General features: G+C 36.7%; 1 protein-coding gene across 1 annotated transcript in view; it reads right to left on the bottom strand.

Annotated features, from left to right (window-relative positions):
• Window positions 1-26384, bottom strand: part of FBXL5 (F-box and leucine rich repeat protein 5) — a 60119-nt gene that overhangs the window by 8777 nt on the left and 24958 nt on the right. Inside the window, exons 7-9 of the mRNA XM_004455231.4 lie at window positions 25191-25339; window positions 24517-24599; window positions 22889-23614 (exon numbers count right to left, since the gene is read on the bottom strand). Coding sequence (XP_004455288.1) covers window positions 22889-23614; window positions 24517-24599; window positions 25191-25339 — 958 coding nt within the window. The remainder of the gene's footprint in view (window positions 1-22888; window positions 23615-24516; window positions 24600-25190; window positions 25340-26384) is intronic.

The raw sequence follows: 26384 nt of genomic DNA, 5'->3' as shown, positions 1-26384 counted from the left end.
GCCCTGCCACGCAGGGGTGTCCCTGGCGTAGGGGAGCCCCGCGCAAGGAGTGTGTCCCATAAGGAGAATTGCCCAGTGCGAAAGAAAGTTCAGCCTGCCCAGAAGTGGCACCACACACACAAAGAGCTGACACAGCAAGATGACGCAACAAAAAGAAACACAGATTCCTGGTGCTGCTGACAAAAATAGAAGCGGACACAGAAGAACACACAGTGAATAGACACAGAGAACAGACAACTGGGGTGGGGGGGGTGGGGAGGGGAAGGGGAGAGAAATAAAAATAAATTTAAAAAAATAAAATAAAATAAGAAATTTGTTAAACTAACTATGGCAGTTAAAAAATATGAAGAACAAAACAGAATATCAACTTTTGGTACAATGATTATTAGGCAATATTATAACAGTAAACAAATGGGAAAGTTGGTAATGTCTATCTTGACATGGATATCAAGAAACTAATAATATAATAAGTTTGGAAAAAATTAATGTGATTATGCAGATACATGGAAATTTAAGAAGTAATGTTAAATAAAAAATATATAAACTAAGAATTGAGATTAGAAAAATCTTTGGAAAAATTTATTGATAGACATACTGAGGAATACTGAATTGTACAAATTGAAAAAGTAATTTTAAATTTTTATACCTACATGTTTAAAAAAGGAAAATGGTTATTTTTTAAACAGTGAGAAATTTACATGCATATTCCTCTCCAAATCTTGATTTTAAAAAAAACAGGGAACAGATGTGGCTCAAGCAGTTGAGTGCCTGCTTGCCACATGGGAGGTCCCAGGTTTGGTCCCCAGTGCCTCCTATAAACAAAAAACAAAATGAAACAAACAATAAGCAACAAACAAGAAAACCAACTCAGGGGAGCCAAAGGCTCAGTGGTTGAGCGCTGGCATCTCACATACAAGGTCCCGGGTTCAATCCCTACCCCAGTACCTAAAAAAAAAAAAAAATCATGGAAGCGGGTATAGATCAAGTGATGGAACGCCTGCGTCCCATATATGAGGTCCCAGGTTTGATCCCCAGTACCTTTTTAAAAAAAACACACACATTTATTTCCTCCTGCCTCTACAGACTGTAAGCTGGACACAGCAGTCAGGGACAACATGCTTTAATGGGAGACAATACAAACTTTAAAAACTATTTTTTCTGTTTTTCCTATAAAGTTGAATGGTTCATATTTAAAAAATACACAGTTTAAAAAAAAAAAAAAAGCCCTGAAAAGTCTCAGAAAATACCACAATGCAGAGATCATTTCATATTCTAAAGCTTATAATTTTCCCGCATATTAAGGACTGTATGGAATGTAAACTTCCTATCACCAGTATACTGAAGTAAACTATTAGCATAGTCACTGGCCTCCTTAAGCTTACTGGGAAATCAAAGTAAATAATAACAGTAACATGTGATGAATATTCTCCTGGGATCCTATAGAAGGGCCTTGGGAGTCAGAAAAGTATCCCATAAAAAGTGACATTTAGGCTATGATAGTAAGATGAACAGAAGTTAGCCAATAACTGTGTTACACACAGAGGCAACAGAAATATCTAGAGACAAGAGAAATATGGTACCTTAGAGGAAGAGAAAATCACTGTGTGTGGCTAGAAGAAGGCACATTATGTTTATGTTTCTTTTCTTTTTTTGCAGGGTCATGATGGGGATAAGTAAAGAACAAAAGTTCTAAGGAAGGTAACAAGAGACAGAGGTAAGCAGAGGCCAAAAGTTTGGGCTTTAACCTGAGGGCAAAAGGAATCACTGGAAGGCTTCGGTGGAGGAGTACCATAATAAGAAATGCATTCTAGAAAGATAAATCTAATCTCCTTTTTATCTTCAATGTCAAATATGCCAGGCATAGGTCTAAAACAGAATACAAAATGAATAAAAAACATTCTCCACCCTCAACTAGGAAAGACACATTTAAACAAATTATTAATAATATATGCAATAAGAAAAAATGTTAAGAAATGTATACAAGTTACAGATATAGTAGAGACCAGGGAGCAATACAAAAGTGGCACCATTATAGGAACAGAACAAAATCCAAGTATTCAACAATATAAAATTCACATTATTTGGTACCTGATAAAAAAACTACTAGTCATTCAGAGAAGCAGGGAAAAAAAAGAATCAGTGAATAAAACCAGACCCATGAATGATGAAGATGACAGAATCAGCAATGACTTTATAAATATTTTAAATATGATCAAGGATGTAAAAGAAACATAATAAGGAGAGAAACATGGAAAAAAAGTACATACTTTTAGCTTTATTTAGTGACTTTTACATTAGACAGTGAGTTGTCATTTGGAGTCATTAATGCAAGAATGACTCATATTTAATTTCATTTTTACCATTTCAGCCTTCCTTATTTCTAGTGTAGATCTAAGTTTTTGTTTGTATGTCTCCTATATCTGAATAACTTCCTTTAACATTGCTTAAGCACAGATCTACTGCCACTGAATTCCACTTAGTTTTGTTTGCAAGAAAAATTTTCCTTTTTTTTTAATGGTTCACAGTTTACTGACCATACTGTCCTTTATTAATCTTGAAAACAATACTGTGAGACAGGTATGATTAGAAAAAAAATACATCTTACAAATGAGAACATTGAAGCTGAGAACATTCAAAGATTTGCTAGTATCACATAGCTTTTTTTAAAAAAAAAATTTTTATTTTATTGCTTATTTTTAAAACTATCATTATTTACTTTTCTTATTAATTGTATTTGGTTATTTAGTTGGCTTCATTTTTGAAGAAGTTTCGGATCATAGAAGGGTTACAACTATGACAAGGGAGAATCACTGGTGCAGGGTATCAGTGATGGAGGATACATGGGAGGAGGTTCACCTGGGGCATACATAAAAGGGATATAAATGTTTCAAATGTTCATGGGGCATTGTCACAGTAGGCGGAGATTCACACAATAACCGAAGGAATATTAATTCCCGTTCTGGGGAGCTCTGCCACATTTTCTAATGGAACAGCAAGAATCCCCCAAGTACAGGAACAGTGAGTAGTGAAGGAAGATGGTCCACTGAGGGGCCCTTGATTTTGATGACTATACTTATCAACCTTTACTTCTGAACTTGAAACTTAGCCTAGTCTTAAGGTCCTAAGAGTTACCACATGAGAGCCTCCCTGTTGCTCAAATGTGGCCTCTCTTTAAGCTGAACTCAGCATATAAATACATTACCTTCCCCCTAGCATGGGACATGACTCGCAGGGATGAGCCTCCCTGGAACTGAGGGATTACTACCAAACATCAACTGGAAAGGCCACTGTAAGTTTCCAGTAAGGCAACTGGAAAAAGGCCCTGACCAAGGACAAAAAGGTAAAGACAAATGAGTTTATATGGCTAAAGGACTTCAAAGTGAGTTGGGAGGTCATTCCAGAGGTTACACTTATGCACATCTCAGCAGGCTCTCATTTACTGCCAAAGTAAATACTACCTCAAATAGTGGAGTTCCTGAGGGCTCTGGAGACACCCAGATACTATAGGCAGGGCAGACAGCTCAAGAGTTTGCTGCCCTGCCAGTGGGTCCTACTTTGGAATTTTTGCTCCCCAGTGTGATAGAGTTGGGCTCAGTTGTGGTTTCCCTACACATGGCTCCTCCGCCCCTTCTATTTGAACTTATAATTAGTACCAGAGTTGATATACGTATGTCCAATCGACTTAAATCTTTGGACTGTCCATGTGCTAACTGGGCTCTGAATCTCAAAAGAGTTGCAACACCTCCTCTCCAGTTCATTGGGCTTACCTAGGACAACTAACAAGGAAATGATGATTGACAACAACCATCCCAAGGAACAGAGAAAGTCTGCAACCGCAAGCAAGACAGTCCCATCTATCTGCTCTACGGGATTGAAGTCCTCTATCAATTAGAGATGGAACGGGCATCACCATCCCAGAATCCTCAGAATGGGGGAATGAACTATGAAATAAAGTAGACTTAATGGTATTCTACTATAGACTTATTTTAATTCTAGCAATGGAAGAACTTACATCATTGATGTGGGGGCAGTGGCCACTGGAGGTTCTGAGGGGAGGGAGAAGGGAAAACAAGTGTAATATGGGGGCATTCTCAGGATTTGGGAATTGTCCTGCATGACATTGCAACAACTGATACAGAGCCATTATATATCTTGCCATAACCTACAATATTGTGCAGGACAGAGTGTAAACTACAATGTAAACTATAATCCATGCTTAGTGGCAATGCTCCAAAATGTGTTCATCAATATTAATGAATGTACCACACTAAAGAAGGATGTTGTTAATGTGGGGAAATGTGGGAGGGGTAGGGAGCAGGATATATGGGAAATGCACTATGTTTTTATGTAACATTTATGTAATCTAAGTAAAAAACATATATATATATATATAAAACTTATATGTATAAATATATATATGCACATACATATATATGTATTTCAAAACCGAAACTACTAGAGGGGGAAAATACAACAGGAAAAGACAGTAAGTGTCCTACACTTTATGTAAAATGGTATATTATTATTTGAAGGTAGAAAGTGATTACATACATATAAACACTAGAACAAACAAAATAAGCTTTAGTCAATACAGAGAAAAAATAAATACTACAATAACACTCAGTATATCCATAAGCAGGAAAAGAGGAAAAAAATAAAGAACAAATGAAACAAATGAAAACAAACAGCAAGATGGTAGATATAAACCTAACCATACTGATAATTATATTAAATACAAATGGCCTAAACATACTAAGTAAATAACAGAGAATACTGGACTAGATTGAAAAAAAAAAGACTCAAAATATTAAAAAGCAGTTGTCAAGAGTTCAAGGGGAGAAAGAACATTTTACACAAAAACTATAACAGCAGTGTGCAGGTTAAGAATATAGATAAGAGGCTATTTTAATCAGTGATAGCCAAGATTTATTATATTACATTCTTATCAAAAACTTTTTATTGAGATTACACACATGATACTATTTATTCCAAAAGGCTTAACAATTTTATTATGTGACAGGAAAGTTCTCATAATGGATGGTGGTAAGGGTATCACAACACTGTGTGATTAATCCCCCTGGATTGTATGCATAGGAGTGGTTGAGATGAGAAATTTTATGTTGTGTATATGTTTCCATAATTAAAAAACAAAAAAAGAAAGACTAAAGAATTAACAGCAATTAAATGTAATTCAATACATGATCCTGGACTGGATCAAATAATGGCGAGATCATCAAAAGAACAGTAGTGGAACATAAGAAAAAATTGTAATATAAATTGTAAGCTTTATATCAATTATAAATTTCTTTAACTTGATAAGTGTACTTATGGTATTTATATAAGTAAATATCTTTATTCTTAGGAAATGAACAAGGAAGCATTAAGTGTTCAAGGAGTATGAAATATAGAAAATACTCTCAAATGTTTAGAAAATAAAGAGATGGATGGTTGGATACATGGAGAAAGGGACAGATAGAATGACATGGCAAATGTGATGAAATGTTAAAAGTTAGTGGATATGGAAGGACTATGGGAAGATGGTGAAGCAGGAGCTGTATGAAACAACTATTTAGAAACTCCAGGGACCCAAAGAACACTGTACACATCCAGGGAACAGGATGAAGAGGCTGATAAATTACAGTAAACAACAGTAAACTGCTCTCTCAGCATAGCAACCACAGACACCCATCTCCTACTCCTATGGCAGGCTGCAGTGAGGTCCATCCTGGCAAACTCACCAGTTTGATTGGGCATGGCCAAATCACTGATCATGGCTTCTGATTAGTGTCTTCGGATAGCTGGGGCCAGTTCTGAGAGCAGTCACTGTTTCACATCAACCCAGAAAAAGCTGCGTTTGTAGGAGATAAAGTTGCCTCACTACCTCAGCGCTATGGGAGACAACTAGTTGAAGGGCTGAAATTTAAAGAAAGCTCAGCTTTGGGGAGGTATATAAGCAGCTTTGGGCACCATTCCTGATTCCTTCCCCAGTAAGGGGCCAGTCTGCACCTCCTTAAGGGGTCCCTGGCTCTTTTTCAGCTAGGAAAGACTGACTTGGTAAAGTCCTCTACAGGGAACCACTCCTCTCAGAATTTTCCCTCTAGTCAAAAGCAGCATGAGTCAAGAAAAGGAGTTTAAGAAATTATAGAGGCGGGCAGTCTGTGGAAGGCTGACCAGCTTCAAACGTAAGGAAATCTGTCTCCTAGAAAACAGACAGTACAACCAAACCCCAATAAACATGGGAATTCCAAAACCACCAACAAGCAAAAGCCCAAGACACAGCCCAGGAAGACAAGAGAAAAATCTGCACACCTCAATCGCCTTAGACAGACTTTCCTAATAGGAGGGTGCAGTTCCAGAAAATCTCTGTGTTATCACCAGCGATTACAAAATTGAGTATCTCAGCAAATAAACACAAGAATTAACATATTGAAATATTATAAAATATAAGGTAAAACAAAAGAGTGCCAGACAAAACAAATAAGCACAAAATGATGGCCCACGAATAGGAAGAAGACAAAATTCCAGAAAACACCGAGGAAGACCAGAATGTGGACATACAAAGCCTTTAAAACAATGATCTTAAAAATTCTAAAGGAGATGAAGAAAAACACAGTGAAAGACCTAAAATACATTAGGAATGAATGAAAAACATGAGATAGAAATTTTAAGGAACCAAACAGAACTACCAACAGGAGCTGAAGACTGCAATAACTGAAATGAAAAATGCCCAGGGGGGTTTAAAGAGCAGATTGGAGCTGGCAGGAGAAATAATCCATGAACTCGAAGACAAGACACCTGAAATGACTCAGGCTGAGGAGCAGAAAGAAAAAAGAATTTAAAAAAAGCAAAAATAGCCTAAGACACCTCTGGGACACTATCAAGCATACCAATATACACATTATGGGAGCCCCAGAAGGAGAAGAAAAGTGAAAGAGACAGAAGGAATATGCAAAGAAAGACAGAGAACTTCCAAACTTAGCAAAAGATGTGAACATACATATCCAACAAGCCCAGAGAAGACCAAATAGGATAAACATGAAGAAAAAGTCATATAATGATGACATTATCAAATGCAAAGGAAAAGAAGAGCACTCTCAATTAAATTGAGTGTCAATTTTTCATCAGAAACCATAGAGGGGGAACAAATGTAGCTCAGCGGCTGAGAATCTGCTTCCCATGTCTGAGGTCTCAGGTTCAATTCCCTGCTGCCTCCTAAAAGAAATAAAGAATCCATGGATGCAAGAAGGCAGTGGGTTGAAATACTTAAAGTGCTGAACTGCCAATCAAAAGTTACATAACATGAGAATTTCTTTTTAAATTTTAACCCAAAAGTAACCAAAAGGAAAAGAGATGAAAAATATATCCAGAGAGAAAAGAGAAGGCACTCAATTAGCACAATACCAAAAGTCAATAAAAATAAAAGGAGGCATTAATGGAAGTACTGAGGGATAAAAAAGGTGAAAGACATACAAAGGCAAATGGCAGTAGAAATTCCTGCATTATCAGAGATGCCATTAAATGTAAATGGATTAAACTCTCCAATTAAAAGGCACAGGTTGGCAGAATGGGTAAAAAGAACATAATCCAACTATATACTGTTTACAAGAGGCTCACCTTAGACCTAAGAACACAAATAGATTGAAAGTGAAAAGTTGGAAGAAAATATTTCATGCAAATAATAACCAAAAAAGAGCTGGGATAACTATCTCAGACAATAGACTTGAAATGCAAAATGGTTACAAGACAAAGGAGGACACTACCTACAGTGGTACCTTGGTTCTTGTTACTAATTGGTTCTAGGAGGTGTGATGAGTACCAAAAACTAGTACCAAACAAATGTTTCCCATAAGGAATAATATGAATAAATTTAATACATTCCCAAACCAAAGACAATGCACATTTTTAAGGCAACTCATAAAAAGATAGGGTTGTATAATATCACATAATAAACCTAAAAGCTAATAAATACTTAGATTAAATAAAATAAAAACTTCATTTTACCTGCACTGAGAAAAGTCCATGGCCTAACGGGATGGTGGGAGGAGAGTGGTAAGGAGGAGAGCTTACATGGAGTGTTGCTTAGCAGGAGAGGCCCCTCCAATAGAACACTTCAGGTGTTCTCTTTTCTGCCTTTTTTCAACTTGCACCACAGGCTCTGGCACACTCTTTGTAACATCACTAAACACTTATCCAATGAGAATTGCTTCTGTCTTCTTTTCAAGATTCCTCAAAAGTGTGAAATTGTTTGGTCATTCAATAAATTCACACTTCTGCTTATCAAAGCTTTGTCCAGATGGTACTTCACAAAGTTTTGAAATTCTGCCCATTTTACACATATTACTTTTATCAAGGAACTGGGGATATCCTCCCTTAATTCCTCCTCACCTGAAGAAACGTCTTTAGCCACTTTTTTAAAAAATTATTTATTTTAAAGAAGCTTTAGAGTACATAAATGTTACATTAAAAATATAGGAGATTCCCATATGCCCCACTCCCTCACCCTCCCACACTGTACTACATTAACAACATCCCTCATTAATATGGTACATTTGTTACAATTGATGAATACATATTGAAGCATTGCCACTAACCGTGGATTAGAGTTTACATTAGAGTTTACACTCTGTCCCATGCAATTTTGTTAAGTTATGACAAAATATATAACAGCCTGTATCTATCATTGCAACATCATGCAGGACAATTTGAATGTCCCAAAAATGCCCCCATATTATACCTATTTTTTTCTTCACCCTCCCCTTAGAATCTACAGGGGCCACTGCCTCCACATCAATGATACAAGTTCTTCTATTGCTTGAATTACAGTAAGTCTGTAGTAGAATAATAGTCTACTTTAGTCCATTGTTCATTCCCCAATCTTGAGGATTATGGGATGGTAATGACCACTCTACCTCTAATTGAGAGGGAGTTCAGCCACCTCTTGTTGCTGCTCTTTCTGTAGTTCTTGCAGCTCCTCAATGCTGAGCTCTTCATGATTTTCCTCCAACCCCTCAAAATCAGCAGCATCAACCTCCAGATCCATGGATTGGCCTGGTAATGCCTTCTCCTCTTTCGTGATGTAGGTTCTACTCAGCATTTTTTTCCCCAAGAAACTCTGGTGTCATTACAGTTGAAAACTTGGTGGGGAATAAAACGCTCAGCCTCTATGTAGTCATGAAATTCACTGACAAATTCATCGGCAGCCTTTTTATTAGCACTCACTGCTTCACCATGTCTTACAACACTATGGATGTTGGAATACTTTTTAAAATTATTAAACCAGACATAGCTGGCCTTAAAAAGGTCAATACTCGCATCACTCCATTCCGTTTGTTTTTCACAAGATCGACACGGAACACTTACTTTTTCACATATCATGGCTTCTGATACACTGTCACCCAAAAACTGCTTCTCGTTTACCCAAATTTATAACAGTTTTTCAACTTCAAGTGTTTAGGAATGATGCTTTGTTACTACTTTAACTCCTTTTGCCAACATCAACCTTTTTTTTAATCACTTCTTTATTCTTAATGATGGTGGAGACCGTTGTTCTAGGATTACCGTATTCCCCTGCCAAAGTCAGTAACGCAAATACCTTTCTTCACGCTTACCTATTATTTCTTTTTTTTTGCCCAAGGGTGGTGTGAAGTAATTTATTTTCTGCTCAGCGCTATCACTACTCATTTTCTTAGGAACCATGGTGACAAAAAAATGCAAAAATACACAAAATGACCACAAAAGCTAAAAGAAGACCACAGTGGGATGTGCGAAGGGCAAGAGCTACCTTCTGACTAATACATGACCCTTTGTTTTGGCTGGAAAGGGTAGTAAGTCATGAGGCAATCAATATCAACAAGTTCTAGCTTGCGGGTTAAGTACGAAACAAATGACAAGTACTGAGACAACATTTTCATGTCAAAATGCATTGAATACTAAATTCAATGAGTTTCAAAGCAGTCAAATATCAATGTATGACTGTACTAATAAAAGGGACAATCCATCAAGAATAAATAACAATCATAAATATTTATGCACCTAACCATAGTGCCCCAAAATACATAAGGCAAACACTTGAAAAACTAAAGGGAAAAACAAACACCTCTAAAATAATAGTTGGAGACTTCATTATACCACTCTCATCAATAGCTAGAACATCTAGACATAGGATCAATAAGGAAATAGAGAACTTGAATAATATAATAAATGAATAAGACCTAAGGAACATAAACAAAACAATGCACCCCAAAATAGGATATACATTCATCTCAAGTGTGCCTGGATCATTCTCCAGGATAGACCACATGTTGGGTCACAAAACAAGTCTCAAATTTTTTAAAAGATTAGAAGTACACAAAGCACTTTCTCTGACCATAATAGATTGAAGCTGGAAATCAATAACAGGCAGGGAACTGGAAAATTCAAAACTCTATGGGGGAAGTGGACTTGGCCCAGTGGTTAGAGCATCCATCTACCACATGGGAGGTCCGCAGTTCAAACCCCGGGCCTCCTTGACCCGTGTGGAGCTGGCCCATGTGCAGTGCCGTGTCACACAGGGGTGTCCCCGCTTAGGGGAGTCCTACGTGCAAAGAGTGCGCCCCATAAGGAGAGCTGCCCAGCGTGAAAGAAAGTACAGCCTGCCCAAGAATGGCACCGCCCACACAGAGAGCTGACACAACAAGATGACACAACAAAAAGAAACACAGATTCCCATGCCACTGACAACAACAGAAGCGGACAAAGAAGAAGACGCAGCAAATAGACACAGAGAACAGACAACCAGGGCTGGGGGGGGGAAGGGAGAGAAATAAATCAATAAATCTTTAAAAAAAAAAAACTCTATGGAAGTTAAAACAACACACTCCTAAATAATCAGTGGGTCAAACAAGAAATTGCAAGGAAAATCAGTAAATATCTCGAGATGAGTGAAAATGAGAACACAGCATATCAAAACTTGTGGGATGCACTGAAGGACCTACTGACAGGAAATATTTATTACCCTAAATGCTAACATTAAAAAACAAAGAGGATGAAGATTGTGACTAATAAGATATAGATAAGAATGCTCTTATTTTATAAAGTGCTAAGAATATGGTGAGATGCAGGAAAATTACAACTAATATTTACAAACAATAGTTAACAGTAATATTGCATTTTGCAGCAATGGCAAGAAGATATTATTTCAATACTAAGAGACAACTATAAGGAGGAAAGGAATTTTGCCTCTTGGAGTAATGAAAACGTTCTAAAATTGAGGTGATGACAACACAATTCTGTGATAAAAATGACAGCTGATGAGTGTACACTTTGAATGGATTGTATAACACAGAGAATCCAGCAGTGGGTGACAGACTGTGGTTAACAGGACAAATATGGAAACATTTTCTCCTGAACGATATATAATATTAATACATGGTGCTAACAACTGGGTGGACTGAGGGAAAATATAACAAATATAAGATATGGGCTATATATAAATATATAAACAAAATAAATATACTTATATTTTGATGATGCTCTTTCATAGTTAATGACAAATGTTTCACAACAATGCAAGGTACTGGTGGTGGTAAGAGGTATGGGAGCCTTATGATGATATGCATGCTTGTTTTGTAAATTAACAAATTTTACTATATATTTATTATATTTATGTTTATGTATGAATTACAAAGTTCAATAAAATTTTATTAAAAAAAAAAAAAAGGCTAAAACCAAAGACCTAACTGTACACCTAGAGGAACTAGAAAAAGAACAGGAAACTAATCCCAAAGCAAGCCCAAAGCAAGCAAAAGGGAAGAAATTAGAATAGAGGGAAGTAGATGTGGCCCAAGCAGTTGGGCGCCCACCTACCATATGGGAGGTCCCAGGTTCAGTTCCTGGTGCCTCCTAAAGAAAACAAGCAAGACTGAATTAGATTGACAGTTGGAACAGTGAGATGGTGTAACAAGATGACACAACAAAGAGATGCAAGAAGGAAAACACAACAGGTAGGGAGCAGAGGTGGCTCAAACGATTAGGCGACTCTCTCCCACATGGGAGGTCCCACGTTCAGTTCCCAGTGCCTCCTAAAAAAAAGGAGCACACAATGAACAGACACAGAGAGCAGACAGCGAGTGCAAACAATGAGGGGAAGGGTAGAAATAAATATATTAAATCTTTTTTAAAAAGCAAGACTAGAGCAGAAATAAAATGGAATTAAGAATAATAAAACCACAGAGATATTTAACAAAACAACAATTTAGCTCTTTGAGAGGATCAATAAAACTGGCAAACACTTAGCTAGACTGGCGAAAAAAAAAAAAAAAAGAGAGAGAACATACAAATAAATAAGAAATGGGAGAGAGTCATTAGTACTCACCCCACACAAACAAAAAGGATCATAAGAGAATACTACAACAACCGAATACCAACAAGTTAGACACCTTAGATGAAACTGACAAATTCCTAGAAACACACGAACAACTTACACTGACCCTAGAAGAAATAACATCTCAACACACAAATTACAAGTGAAGAGACTGAATCAGACATTAAGAACTCCCCCAACAAAAGCCCAGGACCAGGGTGAATTAGAATTCACCAGGGAATTCTACTTATCATTCCAAAAAGAATCAATATCAATCCTGCACAGATGGGTTTTATCTCAGGTATATAAGGGTGGTTCAACATAAGAAAATAATGGAACCCACCACATTAACAAGACTAAGGGGAAAAACCACTTGATTATTTTGATTAATGCAGAAAAGTCATTTGAGAAAATCCAGCATCCTTTCTTTGATAAAATCATTTCGAAACATAGGAACAGAGAGAAACGTTGTCAACATGATAAAGGGCATATATGAAAAACCTACAGCTAACAAACTCAATGGTTAAAGACTGAAAGGTTTCCCCCTAAGATCTGAACAAAATAAGCATGCCCACTGTCACCACAGTTCAAAAGTTCCAGCCAGAGGAATTAGGCAGGAAAAAGAAAGGGCACTGAAATTGGAAAGGAAGAAGTAAAACATTCATTATTTGCACATAACATGATCTCATATACAGAGAGTCCTGAAAACTCTACAACAAAACTACTAGAGCTAATAAATGAAATTAGCAAAGTGGAGGGATACAGGATCAACATGCAAAAATCAGCAGTGTTGGGAGTGGATATGGCTCAAGAGGTTGTGCCTGCTTCCCAAATGTGAATTCCCAGATTCGATCCCCAGTACCTCCTAAAAGCAAAAAGCAAACAACAAGCAAACAAATGAAAAATCAACTCAGGGAAGCTGATGTGGCTCAGTGGTTGAGCACTGGCTTCCCATATACAAGGTCTTGGGTTCAATCCCTGGCCCCGTACCTCAAAAAAAAAAAAAAAAAAAAAAATCAGCAGTGCTTCTAAGCACTTAAAGAGCAGGCTGAGGAGGAAATCAAGAAAAAAATTCCACTTATAACAGCAACTAAAGAATCATACATTTATGAATAACTCCAACCAAGGATGAAAAGGGCTGTACACTGAAAACTATAAAACATTGCCAAAAAAAAATTAAAGACAACCTAAATAATTGTAAGGACATTCTGTGTTCATGGACTGGAAACTAAATATTGTCAGGATGTTAATTCTAGCCAAATTGATTAATAGATTCAACATACTCCCAATCAAAATTCCAACTACATACTTTCCAGAAATGAAAAAAGCCAATTATCTTATTTATTTGGAAGGGTAAAGGGCCCTGAATAGCCAAAGCCATCTTGAAAAAGAAGAACGTCAGAGGACTCACTTGCTGATACTACAACTTACTACAAAGCAACAATAATCAAAATAGTATGGTACTGGTCCAAGGACAGACATACAGACTCATGTAATCAAAATGAGAGCTCAGAAATTAACCTTCACCAACTGATTTGTGGCAAGGGGGCAAAGACTACTCAACTGGGAAACAAGATTCTCTTCAACAATTGGTGCTGGGAAAACTGCATCTCCACTAAAAAAAAAAAAACAAAGAAAAAAAAATGAGGACCCTACCTTACAACATAGGCAAAAATCAACTCAAAATGAATCAAAGACCTAAATATAAGAGCCAAAATTAACAAACTCCTAGAAGAAAACATAGGGAAGCACCTTCAGGACCTGCTGACAGACAACGATTTCTTAGACTTTACACCCAAGCATGAGCAACGAAAGGAAAAATAGATAAATGGGACTTTATCAAAATCAAAAAACTTTTACACCTCAAAGGACTTTATCATGAATGCGAAACAACCACATACACAATATCCTATAAAGGTTTAATATCCAGAATAAAGAAATCCTTCAACTTAACAACAAAAAGACAAACAACCCAATTAAAATATGGGCAAAAGACTTGAATAGACATCTTTCAAAGAAGATGAAAATATATCATTAGCCATTAGGAAAATATAAATCAAAGCCAAGAGATAACAATTCACAAACATTAATATGACTATTAAAAAAAAAAAGGAAAATAAGTATTGGAGAATAGGTGGAGAAATAAGAACAGTCATTCATTGCTGTTAGCAATGTAAAATGGTGCAGGCTGCTGTGGAAGACAGTTTGGCCGTTCCTCAGCAAGCTAAGTACAGAACTATCATATCCCACTACTAGGTTTATACCCAAAAGCAATCCCACTACTAGGTTTATACCCAAAAGAAATGAAAGGGACTTGAACAGATATTTGCACACCAGGGGCATTATTCACAATTGCCAAAAGATGGAAGCAACACAAGTGTTTATCAACAGATGAATGGCTAAATACAATGCTGTATATACATACAACGGAATCTTACTGAGCTGTAAAAATTAATGAAGTCCTGATACATGCAACAACATAGATGAACCCTGAAGACCCTTATTTCACTTATATGTGAAATAAGCCAGATATAGAAAGACAAATATTATATGATTTCACTGATTTTAAATAAATAGAATAAGCAAACTCATAGAGATACAATCCAGAATATGGGTTACCAGGGGACTGGGTAGGAATAGGAAATGGGATATTAAGGCTTAAAAAATATACAGGGTTATTATTTGGAATGGAAATGTTTTGGTAATGAATGGTGGTGATGGTGGCATTAACCATGAGCGTAATTAACAGCACTGAAATAAATATTTATCAGAATGTGTTTAAAAGTGGAGATGTAAGATTGTATAGGCGTAACAGAATAAAAATTAATTTTTAAAAACCCGTGAAACTACACTACACAGTGAACACTAAGTTAAACTGCGGTCTATAATTAATAACACAATTATAAAATGTGCTACTATCAATTATGGCAGATGTTCCACACCAATGTAAGGTGTTAATAATTGGGTGGTATATGGGAATTCTGTATTTTATGCATGACTGTTCTGTAAACCCACAACTTCTCCAATAAAGCAAAAAAAATAGTGAATATGTGAATCTGAGTGGAGGGGGGGGGGGATATGTCGGAGTTCTCAATATGGGTTTATATTATTTTTTTGCAACTTTCCTGTAAGTTTTAAAGTATTTCAAATGTAAAAGTTAAAAAAAAACTTAAATCAACCTGTATTTATATAGTCAAAGCACTTTAATAATGCCCCATTTATCCAACTTACCAAAACTATGACACCCATTTCTGAATAAAACATAATAATACAGACAGCACAATGAATGTTCCTTCTAGTATACCTGAGTACTTCTGCTCCCGTAAGTTGAATTGTATGCTTGCATGAATGGTATTTGTTCTCAAACCTATTTACACCAGGTGTACTTATTGAGACAGATTAGTATAGGGAAAAAGAACATTTGGGTCATAGCTGAAGACCCAGCAGAAAACATGCCCAATAGACAACATGGTGAGTAGACCACATGGCAAGGAGACCCTGACTGGAAACCTCCTGACGGAAGGCTACTGGAAAGATCCTGCAAGACCCTGTCCGCAAAATCCCTATCGGAAGTCTTTCTGGGGTCAAGAGTAAGTCCCAGATAATTCCAAACAGGCCTCCCATTGGTCCCCTGAAAGTTAACAGGGGGATCATAAGGCAACCAATCAGAACAGCAAACAGCTGGGGCCCCTCCCCAACATTATGAAGGGGGAGGAATAAAAGTCTTAAAAGGCCTAACCGGGAGCCCCCATGCATGAAACTCATCCTGCAGCACACCCACAGTCCATGTATAGGACTGCACACTAGTTTGTTTCTTAATAAACTCCTTACTCCCTTGCTTACCCTATGGCATGTCCTTAATTCTTTTATGCAAAATAAACCAAGAACATAGAAGTCCAGAACCCAGAACCTTCCACTAACATTATTAAAGTAATTTTGTAATTTTAACACTTTGTAAACCAATATAATGAATGCAGAGTTTTTCAATTAAATTTTTTTTCTGTGTTTCTTTTTCTTTTGTTTTTAAAGATACACAGATAACACACAACATGAAAATTTGTGTTTTCTGTTCCTTGAACCTCTTCCCCAAGAAATGCATATAGCACTTGTTAATTTCATCATAATCTCTACTCAAAACATGCTTCTTTCCAAAGACTTCCCTAATCATCAGATATGAAGTAGCATACTCTCTATTTCTCTATCCCATAAGACTATTTGATCTGATGTTACCTAGTTATTGTCTGTTTCTACCGATTAAACTCCATAAAGGTAGATAATTTGTCTCAGTCACTCTGGATCCCAAGAAATTAAAACAGGGCAAATCATATAGTAGGCACTCAATAAACATCTGAATGACTGAGAAAGATTTCTTCAAGATAAGCCAATTAAAAAGAAGAGCCCTGCACACAGATTATGGACTTTTACAATAGCCTCCTGTCCAAATAAAACTAGGTAAGATAGATCCTGTGTGTTTTCCTGGCCCCAAAATTAATTCTGCCCTGAATTCCTACATCCAGCCAGTATTTCTTCAAAGACGTCTGACATACAAACTTTTTACCACTACTTAAAAAAATCCTCATAAAGAAATAGAACTTTTTTCAACTCAACAGCAGTAAATTATCCATTTAGTTTTTTCAAAAGGGTTTAATAGCATCAGAAGTGTTAATACAAAGTGCCAAAAATGATATTTTGAAGTAACAACTACAAATCACGTCTTGCTTTCCTCCAGAGAGGAAATTAAGTCTCTGCCTTGGAGGGGTGGGTGGGGGTGGGGGAATAAAATTCTTTAGTGTCCAACGTTTCCTCCCCGTCAGTGTTTTCCAAACCTTATGTAGGAGAAGTTCCTAATCCTTTTCAACTGAAAGCAAATGAAAGTCACTTCTTAATCAGGCTCCTCAAAATTTTGACTCACTTTGAAATCAATTTTTAATTACACAGAATTTTAATAAATTCTGGGTTATTTAAAAACATCCTGACAAAACTGAAAATAGGAAAACTGCCACATGATTAGAAATCATTGCAAATCTGAAATATTACAAATGGTTGTATGTATTACTTCATGCTTTGAAAAAGCACGTAATAAAACTGTTCATGTTGCATAAAACTGTTCATGTTGCAAATGTATTTAGTCACAAATAAGTTTTAATGAGGTATAATGATAATGAAAAAGATAAATGAACTGGGTTTTAAGTTGAAACAAAATTCATTTATCACTTATATATATACACATATATATGTGTATACATATATCAGATACATATACATATATCAATGTAATAAAAATTTTTAAAAAGCAATAAAACACAAAATATGGTCATTATTCGTTTTCTAATTTTTTTTTTTTTTAACTACAATATATGCACTCAGGTTGGAATAAACAGAAGATTAATGGAATAATGCACAGCAGCCAAATAATAATAATGAAGCAGGCTAGTTTAGGGTATGAGAAGACCTAGCCCAGAAACATGACTGTGAAACACATGGTCATGGGACACATATCCCCCTGCCCTGGGGAAAGATCCCCACCAACAGGAGGTGGAGAACCTCGTGAGAATCCTCCATTTGGAACGGAATTTCATCCAGGATGAAGGGAAAACCCCAGATAGTCTCAGGGGGTCTTATCTTTGGGCCCCCTCTCCTGGGGGAATAGGTGGGTGGGGTAACCAATCAAAACAGCAAACAGCTGGGACTCCTCCGCTGAACATTAACAAGGGGAGGAGTAATTAGAATGGCATAAAAAGCAAACAGAGGAGCTCTCTCTCTTTTCTGCCCACACCGGCCTGCAACTATACCTGGGACCCATAATCTGTTATTTCTATTTTCTTCTCTCAGTTCCTTAATAAACTATTGGCCTAAATGAACTGGCATGTTCTTAAGATTCTTTTATGCAGCACAGCCAAGAACCTAGAAGAAATCTGGCAACAATAACTGTAGTTACCTCTGGGAAAAACACTTTTGGTTGCTGGAAATGACTTCTGAAAGAGTTCTATAATTTCATATTAAGTATCTTTACAATGGTAGGCAGGAAGTATTAGGTTTTATGTTGGATAAATTAACATATTTGACGCACCTCTATTAAAAAGCCCTATTAAAATTCGTATCTATTACAGGGCAAAAGAGAAAACATATACTGAATGTGCAAAGATTCATATGAAATATAACCAATTATTACATATATTATTAATGTTGAGAACCATAACAACAAAATAACATAACAGCAGCTACTACTTAATGAAAACCTACCCTGTACCACTGTTTGGTGTTTTACATATATTCATCTTATGCAATCCCTGTGACTGAGGTTTAAGAATTAAACAATTATGATAACTAAATCATTATATAGATACTTTTGCGAGGAAGGTTAGGATAGGGAAAGGGAAGACTTGAGTCACAGCTGATGATCCAGCAGACAACATGGCTGACAGATGTCATGGCTGTAAGACCCCATCCAGAAACCTCCTGAGGGATCCCACAAGACCCTGGAAGAAGAATCCCATTCGGGGAAGTGGATTTGGCCCAACAGATAGGGCATCCGCCTACCATATGGGAGGTCCAAGGTTCAAACCCAGGGCCTCCTGACCTGTGTGATGAGCTGGTCCACGCGCAGTGCTGATGTTTCACAAGGAGTGCCATGCCACGCAAGGAGTGCACCTGCCCAGGATTGGCGCTGCACACAGGGTGCCATTGACAAGAATATAAGCAGACACAAAAGAACACACAGCAAATGAACACAGAGAGCAGCAACGTGGGGGGGGGGGGAATAAATCTTAAAAAAAAAAAAATCCCATTTGGGGTCAAGGGAAAGCCCCAGATATCCTCAAAAGGTCTCCACATTGGCTCCCTGAAAAATGACAGGTGGTGGGAAGCAGACTTGGCCCAATGGATAGGGTGCCCGCCTACCACATGGGAGGTCCACAGTTCAAACCTCAGGCCTCCCTGACCCATGTGGAGCTGGCCCATGTGCAGTGCTGATGCACGCAAGGAGAGCCGTGCCACGTAGGGGTGTCCCCGGCGTAGGGGAGCCCCACACGCAAGGAGTGCACCCCATAAGGAGAGCCACCCAGCACGAGAAAGTGCAGCTTGCCCAGGAATGGCGCCGCACACACGGAGAACTGACACAAGAAGATGATGCAACAAAAAGAAACACAGATTCCCGGTGCTGCTAACAAAGATAGAAGCAGTCACAGAAGAACACACAGTGAATGGACACAGAGAGCATATAACCGGGGTTGGGGGGGGGAAGAGGAGAGAAATTAAAAAAAAAAAATCTTAAAAAAAAAAAAAAGAAATGACAGGTGGGGCAACCAATCGAAACAGCAAACCTAAGATCCCACTGCTCAATTTACCCTGCAGTACATCCATGGTCCATACCTAGGACCGTGTACTTTTCTCGTTTTGTTTCTTAATAAATTCTTTATTCCCTTACCTACCCTATGGTGTGTCCTTAAATTCTTTTATGCGACATAAGTCTAGAACCTAGAAGCCCAGAATCCAGAGCCATCTGTAATATTTATATTATAAAATAGCAAAAGGTTAATCCTGAAATTACTGAAGCTAGCTAGAGTGGTCCCACCGCTGTTTATGGTTACTCTAGCTTTAACTTCACCCCAGGCTTACTATTGTGATAGTAATTGTAGACTGAACTCCCCTTTTGTATAGTAACTAATTGGGAAGATAACCACTCCACCCTCCTATTTAATATCCATATGAAAAACCTTGTAAGTGACCTTTGCTCTGTATACCCCTATCCCAAATCCTTGTGACTGACCCCCCGGTTGGCTACCCCACCCCAGTCCACTTAATGTTAGCTAGTAATGAAGGAACAAGTGTTCAGCTCTACTCATTCATTATTATTCATTAGCACCCCAACACTGTAAAATATTAGAATTTCTGCAAATGAGAGAGGCAGTTTTGGGCCAGCAGGCCACTGTGCTCCACTGCTTATGCAACCAGTAAAACTCTTACTCTCTTTGAAACCCAGGTGTCTCAGGAATTGGCTTTAAAGATGCATGGAGAGGAAGGAATCTGCTTTTGCTCAGTTATCAACCTCACAACTATAAATTAATTTGCATAAAGTGAATTATACCAAGAACCAGCATCAATCTACACAAGTCTGTCTGGCCCCAAAGTCAGCAACCCAGGGCATTTTCTCCAATCCTGTGCATAATAAAAACACTTGATAACCTAGCTGAGCTACAAACAGGTTCCATCAAGTACACAGTACAAACTGGCTTTTGGTAATAACTACCTCTCTTGGCTAAATGAGTGTTCACCTCCACTCTTTCTTTCCTCTAGGGGGAAAAAAAGCTCAGCTTAATCTGCTATAGATAATGCTTGCAAGAAAAGAGAAAGTTAAATGTGGAAGGTCTTCCATGTTCTCTCTGTGACTTAAGAAAGCACTATAAGATAAGCAGATCATAATCAAAGACTGAAATTTTAATTCTTAACTACTCAATTCCATACTGCTCAGCAGTGTTCTGTATTCTGTAAAAACTATTAATAGCTATACACTTGCATTAAACTAGTTCTACAGACTTTCTGTTTACACCATGGAGAGAAGGGGGAAAGTAAATGAAGATGCTAAAGATGCACAGAAATGATAAGAATAATTTTGCACCCCTGAAGATTTTACTTTTTCACAGACCAAATTCTAGTACTAATGCAGATAAATCAGAATAGAATTTTCTTTCCAACACATTTACCAAAGATTTCTTTAAGCTAACTTTCCTATGGATTTAAAATAGATTTATAAAAAATTTAACCGCATAAAACATTTTAGAAAATGAATTTTTTTGAACCATGTGAGGAGCACTTGGAATATGTACACTTTTTTTTTCCTGAAGTACCAGGGCCAGAGACTGAACCCAGGACCTCATATATGGGAAGCCGATGCTCAACAACTGAGCCATGTCGGCTCCCCTAAGTTTGTTTATTTGTTTTTAGGAGGCACCAGGAACCAAACCCAGGACCTCCCATGTGGGAAACAGGTGCTCAACTGCTTGAGGCACATCCGCTCCCCTAAACACTTTCTTTTTAAGAACCCACTTCTTGAATAGAGAACAATGAAAAGGGCTAGTCAATAAGTACTACTTTTCTGCTTGGCATTCATACTTCCTGCTATTATGTCCCCATCCTACATTTACTGCCTTAGTCCCACTAGTCCCTAAAACATATCCTTCAGTATACTCAAACTAGAATATCAAGTCTCCTCTGAACACTCCCCATGTACTTTTACATCTTTGTGCTTTATGTATGCTCAAGTGATCCCCACTTCATAGGATCTCTCCTCTCACAGCTACCTATCACAATCCTTTGTCATTCTTCAAGGTTCAATCAATGTCATTTCTTCATTAAATTTTTAATTTTTAAAATCAATTTTATTGATACATATTCATAAAGCATACAATCCATCCAAAGTGTACAATCAATGGTATTTGGTATAATCACACAGAGCTGTGCATTCATCACTTCAATCTATAGCATTTTCCTCATTACTCCAATAATTATAATAAACAAAAACAAAGTTACCTTTTAATAGTTACCTCTCAATCTCGCTATCCTTCCTCTGCCATACATAGCTGTTATTCTGTTTCCATCTCTCTAATTTATTTGTATTTATATTTTGCATAGGTGGAGTAAAACCATATTATTGTACCTTTTGTCTAGTTTCTTTCACTTAATATATTTCCTTTTTTTTTTTTACCCTTAATGGAAGATTGTTAATATATTACTATACACTACTGTCCATAGTTTGCTTTGGTTGTAGTTTGCCTGATATTAACATCAAATGTACATTTGTTCTATCTCAAAGAAAATCAGTCTTATATATGCTATATAACCCATTCTCACATTTCACATGAAGTTTCATTATGCTATAAAGTCCCATGTTAACCTTTTTTAGCTTTCCTTCTAGTAATATACATGACCTTAGACTTTCCCTTTCAACCTCTCTCATACCTATATGTTAGCACTGCTAGTTATAGACACTATGATGTGCTTTCACTATTTCTATGCAGTTCCACAGATTTATGAGCAACTTTTTTACCAATTCTGCACAGATTAAACCTCAACTTTCCATCCTCTAACCTCATTCCATTTTCTGGTGATCTATATTCTAGTTATTAACTCAGTGAGTTTACACAATATATTTAGTAAATTTTCCTGATCATTTCCTTTACTTAGATGAGCTCTCTCCTTCCTTAGACCTCCCACCATCTCTATTCCATCCCTGAAAGAACTACATAAATAATATGCAGCAACAGAATAAATTATATATTTTCTTCTGTTACATGTTCTGAGGGTTAAAAAAAAAAAATGTACATCTTTAAATCCCTGAAATCACTTTAGAAAATATTGTATAGACATTTGCTAAGTATATTAAAGTTTTACGTTCTTCCATGTACAGAATAGGATTTTAACTGATTTAACCAATTACCTTTTTTGGTTAAACAAATCAACTGAAAGGAATGACTTAGATTCAAAGAATTTATATTCCATTTGAGAATGAAAACATGCCCATTTCCTTATACTCTGCAAGTGATTACTTACCTGAGACCATGGTCTGTGATCTGATAACATCCAGACAGACTGAGAAACAGAAGTACACGTCCAGTCTCTTGATCAGATTTTTCACTCTCAGAGTAAATTAAGTCTTTTCCCATAGGCAATTTAGTCCTTGATGTTTTTCTACATAATGCAGAGGACTCTGGGAGTGCACACATAGTTCTTAGAGCTGTTCCTGTACAACAAAAGGAATGTCCACAATACGCAAAGGCTGGAGAAGCACAATGCTGCTGCCAACAGACACTAGTCCTTAGTCCAACAATATCCTTACTGTAACAACCAGAGGTGGAACAACTGAAATTGGATGCTGTTTCCATTACACAAAGACTTTCAACATTTCTGTGTCTCCATTCTACAGTATCTTCAATATCAGCCAAATCTTCAGCATCTAGCATCCACACATAAGGAGAACTGAAATTTTCAGAAGAAATGGGCTTAGTCCAGGGATGGTCATTACCTATTCCTTCTCCAATGCCCTTGTTAGCTAAATTGTGCAAACAAGTATCCTGTTTGGTGGGCTGAAGGGAAATGTCTTTACTCTTCCATGTACTCGAAGGAATTTTGCTTCTAGAAGTTTTCAAAAGGCCACTCTGATGAGATGTCAGAATTCCAAGAGCTCTGGAAATCTTCTCTAGAGCCCCATCTGTGATTTTCTCACATCCAGACAGATCAAGATGCCGAAGACTCTGGCAGCAACCAAGCCAAGACCAACTATAAAGAAGTAACAAAACTATTAATAATATTGTCAAACTCTTCAAAAAGCATTTAACTATATGTAGTTGGAAACCAGAAGAACAATTTTAAATCTAATACAACCACTCTAATATTTACTGAATGCCTATATTGTCAAAGCAGTATTACGTGCTGGGGACAGGAAAAGACAATAAAAGTAATTAGCAATCAACAGTGCAACTAGCTTAACAGAACGACAGGATGAGAAAAGGTTAAGGATGGGGAGGGACTTAAGTTTATTATCCTGATAAGTAACAAGTAGAAGAAAGGTTCTACGCTCATGAAAGAAAGAGGATAACTGATGATTAATAGAGGAAAACACAGAAAAAAACAAGCTCTAGGAATTAGTAGAGCTAATTACCATTCATCCAAAATTTCAGAATGGATTAGCCAGAGAAGAAAGGTGCTGATATAGAAAAGAGGGTGAGAAAGAAGGGGTAGAGTAGGAAAAAAAGGAAATTGATGGCATTCAAGGAAATATAATCTGTGACGACTGTAGCTTGAAGAAAGTGGTACAACCTTTTAGAATAATTATGAGGGAATTTAAGAGGGAGCTTATCAAATAGCACTTAGAATCTAATTGAAAATAAAAACTTCATAAAAATGTACAGTGCCAATCTACATGGTGCATAGCAAGGCTCAAAGGGCTAGAAACAGTACAGGATTTAGGAGGGCAGGATGACGTAGGCTGGAGTTTTGGATTAGCTGGGACCTACAAACAAAAAAAAAGGCAAAGAACTGGAGGGTGCTATCAAGTGACTGAGATTTGACAGTTAAGCAGAATAGGATGACAAAACTGCAATTATGTAAATGAGAAACAAAAGAACTTTACTGTTCATAGTTAGAAATCATTATTTTTAAATATTTAGAAAATAACTAACCTGTCAAATGCAGAATCTGAAATGTCAGTCTGGGTAAGATCCAGATGCTCCAGGTTAGGACAAAGCTCTAAAATCTGCCGAACCTAAGGGGGAAAAAGTCACTGTGAAGATCTGCAGACTTTTAGTAAGACAGAGATAGATAACTATTAGTATATGATATAATCCAGGGGTTCTCAAACTTTTGTCCATGTAAAAATCACCTAAAGAGTGTTCTAAAAAGATATATTCTGAGTTCACATTCCTGAGAATCTGATTTAGTAATGAGGTTGGACCCGGGAAATCTACATTTTTAAGGAATAACTAAGGAGATTCTGACATAGGAAGTCACAGGACACACTTTTATAAAATAGTAATCTTTTCTTGCTTGCCCATCTTATCATGCATTACATATTGTAAAGAATCATATAAAACTGGGCTTTATCACTTAACATCTATGAAACTGAATAAATTACATAACCTCTCCCAGTCTCAGTTTCCTTATCTACAAAGACTGCTGCGAAAACTGAAATGAAATAACATAAGAGTTAGCAGTATATGCCTACCTATGGGAAGGCACTCAATAAATAATACTTGTTATATATTTTTTTCCTTAATTAAACTCAAGAATATGCAAACCAAAGTTATATCATTGCTACTTTTTCTTAATATCCAAACTAGTGCTAATTTATACATACCATTTTGCTGGAAACTGCAGAGCTGTATGCTAATACTAAAGTTTTTACAGAAGTACCAACATATGGTAGAACATTATGAATTAAGCCATGGAGTAAACGTTTTTCCATTTGTGCAATGCTGATAGCAATCGATTCCTCTGCAGACTCTTCTGTAAAATGAATTCAAAAGTCTAAGAACTTAATATGCTAATTATAACTATGCTACTCAAGGAATCACCAAATCATTAAATATGAATTATTTTTTGCTACCACCTTAAGCTCCCTGGTGTATACAAAGCAAATTAAACGAACGAGGTTTCACTCTCTAGGACTTAACATCTGACAGTTCTGACATCAACTAAAACAAAAAGAAAACAATTAACAGGTTTACAATAAGAATGAGGGGAAGAATTTTCAATGTTGAAGATAATTATATCAAAGTTGAGGGAAAGAAAAAACTTTTTCAGGCAATGAAAAAAATGGAAAAAAATAAAAACTCTGACTACTCAAAGAATAGGGTAGAAGTTCTTCAAGAGAAAAATGATAGCAAAAGAAAAACGGCCCATAAGAAAGAGTACCATTAGTAATTTAACCTAAACACAAAGGACATGGAGTTCCAAGAAATTTGAAAATGCAACTAAATTAGCCTGGACATAATGAACCAAGCAAATGGATGTACCTCCGAATTTTTAAGGAGTTAAAAATGAGTATGGGTTTGTTTATGTACTTATTTAATACATTTCTATAAATCTTGGGTGTTTACAACAGGATATAGTACTTCTGTAACAACCACCATAACAAAAATAGTACAAACTCCTATCTGATATAAGGAAAAACACAATATACTAAAAAAGAATGAACCAATAACTTTATCGCCTTTTTTCAGGATCCTGTTGCATATCTAAAAGCCTGTTTAATGTGTCTAAACATGAAACAGATTAAATTATGTAACAAAATCAATTAAGAAAATATCATTTAAAACAAAACCAATTTTACAGCTGGCAAAAGGAACGTAAATGAAAATAATAACTATGAATTTATTATTATGGTCCCATGTTTACAGATATTACCCTAAGTTCCTCTTTAAAGAGTCATTACATTAGATTCATAGGTAGAAAGAGATAAAATTTGCTTTAATGAACTCTACTTATTCTACTATAATTTTATTCCCAAGCCATTCATTCGTTTCCATGGCCCTCCCTCTTTAAATGTATA

The sequence above is a fragment of the Dasypus novemcinctus genome, chromosome 1 (assembly GCF_030445035.2).
Source record: "Dasypus novemcinctus isolate mDasNov1 chromosome 1, mDasNov1.1.hap2, whole genome shotgun sequence".
Lineage (NCBI taxonomy): Eukaryota > Metazoa > Chordata > Mammalia > Cingulata > Dasypodidae > Dasypus > Dasypus novemcinctus.
Note: the sequence above shows the minus strand (reverse complement) of the source record. Positions and strands in the feature narration are given on the sequence as shown.